General features: G+C 45.0%; 1 protein-coding gene across 1 annotated transcript in view; it reads right to left on the reverse strand.

The window, feature by feature from the left end:
- Window positions 1–2026, reverse strand: part of LOC108789088 (ATP-dependent RNA helicase DDX25-like) — a 10634-nt gene extending 8608 nt beyond the window's left edge. The window contains exons 1-3 of the mRNA XM_018559018.1: window positions 1950–2026; window positions 1345–1447; window positions 94–208 (exon numbers count right to left, since the gene is read on the reverse strand). Of these exons, the coding sequence (XP_018414520.1) occupies window positions 94–208; window positions 1345–1447; window positions 1950–2011 (280 nt within the window). The 5' untranslated portion in view covers window positions 2012–2026. The remainder of the gene's footprint in view (window positions 1–93; window positions 209–1344; window positions 1448–1949) is intronic.
- Window positions 2027–2887: the final 861 nt, after the last annotated feature.

The following is a 2887-nucleotide window of genomic DNA, read 5'->3' on the forward strand; positions in this document are numbered from 1 at the left end:
TATATATATATACATACATATACATACATATACACACACACACACACATACATACACCTCATATGTACATGCACACGTTATATTAAAACATACGTCTGTTTCCACGTATGGCATAGACAACTTCAATGCCATCACAGAACTTTCCCATCTGTTCAATCACTTGTCCCGTCTGCAAAGCCAGCTCGAAGGTAGGGCTGAGACAGATGCACTGAGAGGGAAGAGGAAAACTTGTCATCAGCACTTTTATAATATAAGGTTAGATGCACAGTACGAGTTCTGTTGCTGGATATAACACAATGCAGTTTATGTTGGTCATCTACAAAAGAAAATAGGTTTGCCTCCAGAAGCAAACCAGCGTCCACCCCAACATGGTGGTGCATCAAAACATAAAGGTGTTCAATGTCTTACAGTTTGGTTACTTTTAAAAGCAGCCACAGAGTAGAAAAGCCAGCCCCTTGCCAGCAGCTGCTGTGAAAGAACCTTCCTCTCTGCAGGGAAGCAGTGGTCTCATAACTCCGCCCCACGGCAATTAGCAGAGTCCCTGCTGATTGAAAAGATCTGACTGACTCAATAGGGGATATGTTAGACCTCTGCAACGGGACCACTGCTTCCACACAGAGAGCAAGGGTCCCACTCTACAGCTGCTGGCCGGGGACAGGGATTTCTACTCATGCTGTGGCTGCTTTAGAAATAAAATTATTTTGATGCACCTGGAATAGATTTAGCAGTTAGGCTGGCCACACACCTAGAGACTTTCTATGGTCAGATGGAAAAAGTGCAACGGAATCCTCCATCTACGCTAAACTGTGTGGATGGAGGAATCTACCGCTGGGCCAAGCTTCAGTATCTTGCTAGTCGGCCCCGCTGGCTATAAAAATACCTGAACAATGCCTGCGTCCAATCAGACTGTTCAGGTATTTTGACAGCCAGCGGGGATGAGTAGCAAGATACTGAAGTTGGCCCGGCGGGAGATTCCTCCATCCACACAGTGTAGCCTAGATGGAGGAATCTGTTGCACATTTTCTTTCCATCTGACCACAGAAAATCTGCAGGGTGTATGGCCAGCTTTAAACTAAGGGTTCAATTGGGTTTTAAAACATGCCCAAAGAGGTCCCCTGAAAGCATTTTGTAAAAACTTTTGGGACTGAAAAAGATAAATAAAAATATGTTACATTTGGGGGCTTTATAGCCAAATCCAATCTGTAACAAATGCCAAGAACATAAACACAGCAGCATCCCGCAAACAATTGGGTAACAACAAACCCAATACCATGAGATGGAACTTTAATATATTTTAGCCCCAGGACTAAACCTCAGGGTAAAAAAAACATCTCACATACTTACCTGTGGGAATTTTTTCAGGGGGTCTACTCTGCTGAGAATGGCGAGGACAAAAGCGGCAGTTTTTCCGGTGCCAGATTGGCTCTGAGCGATTAGATTCTGTGGGCTGCAAAGACAAATGAATGGGGATTATTCTCACAGAAGAATCCAGCCCCAGCTTTTGCCAGATACTCTTTACCATCCAGGGCAGGGGTAGCCAAACTTTGGCCCTCCAGCTGCGGTGACAATACAAATCCCATCATGCATCTGCCTAGGGAAGCCATGCATGTGGCTGCCAGTCTTGCAATGTCTTATGGGAATTGTAGTTCTGTAACAGGGATCCCCCTGATCTAGGGGTAGTGCAAGAAGAATGAAAGGGAGAGTCTAGTTGGTCTGGACAACCATGTTCAGCCATCACACCATTTAAGAGGCGGCAGGTTCCTGTCCATCATTCACAGGGCGATAGGTTTGTCTATGGCCAGTCTAAAAAGGAAGCAGCTTCCCAATTGGTCTTTATCCATATCAATAGTTGGTGTAACAGAGCTGTAGTAGCTATAGTAGGATTTTTACTGGCAGCTGAAGGAGATGGGTGGACAGTTGTTAGAAAATATTTGATCATTTGAACTTACGGATGTGCAAGCATCAAAGGCAATGCAGTTTCTTGGATCTTCGATGGCCTGTTGAATCCCATTGCATACACTCCTTTAAGCAGTTCTGGTTTTCTGGAGGGAAACAAGCAATGAGAAGGTTTGCATCTGTTGAGCTGCTCAGCTCAGTTTACTCCATCTGCTCCATTTCGGGAAGACAACCCTGAGAATTCTGTTCTAAAGCTGATGAGTATCCTATATGTCACTCCCTAGAAGCAAAGAGCTGGGACCATCTTGAGGCTACCAGTTCTTCCATCAAAACCCAACTCAAGGCCATTGTTCTAATGAAGGTCTAACAGGAGGTAATAACAAAAATGCAGCTTATGCTGGAGTACTCCGCTTCAATGTGAAGCTGTCCCGCTCAGTAATTCTCTCATGGTTCAAGAGGTCCTCGGTCTTCCAGGTTAAATGGCATCCAGCATCATTCAACCCAGAAGACTGAGGACATACTGTAAGTGAAGGACGTCATGGACCCGCCCTGCTTGGGCGTAAGCACTGCACCCTACACTAACAATGTAATGATGGACAGAGCTGCATTGGCATCATCAAGTCATCAATCTCTGCTTGTTTGAGGACCATCCACCACCAGAAGACGATCCGAATAGGACCATCACAATACACAGGGTGTGAAGAAGGGAGTGTGGATTTGGAGATTAAGCTTCTGGGACTTCCTGGCCATACAGCTAAGGATACTGGTTATCGAGGTGGCTACTAAAGACTTCAACTCACCTTTCTAAGCAGAGGAAAAGGCAATAAGGCAGAAAGCAAGGGCAGCTTATCGCCTGGTTCTGTGCGGTATATCTGGATGAGCCTTTGGATGTGATTAAGAAGCAAAACAAATGTAAACATCTATACATGGACAAGGCATTCTAACTACTTACAGGTGAAGCTCCTCAAAAGTCTTCACTGAGTATAAAGGG

This window comes from Nanorana parkeri, unplaced genomic scaffold (assembly GCF_000935625.1).
Source record: "Nanorana parkeri isolate BGI_ZX_2015 unplaced genomic scaffold, ASM93562v1 scaffold376, whole genome shotgun sequence".
Taxonomy (NCBI): Eukaryota; Metazoa; Chordata; class Amphibia; order Anura; family Dicroglossidae; genus Nanorana; species Nanorana parkeri.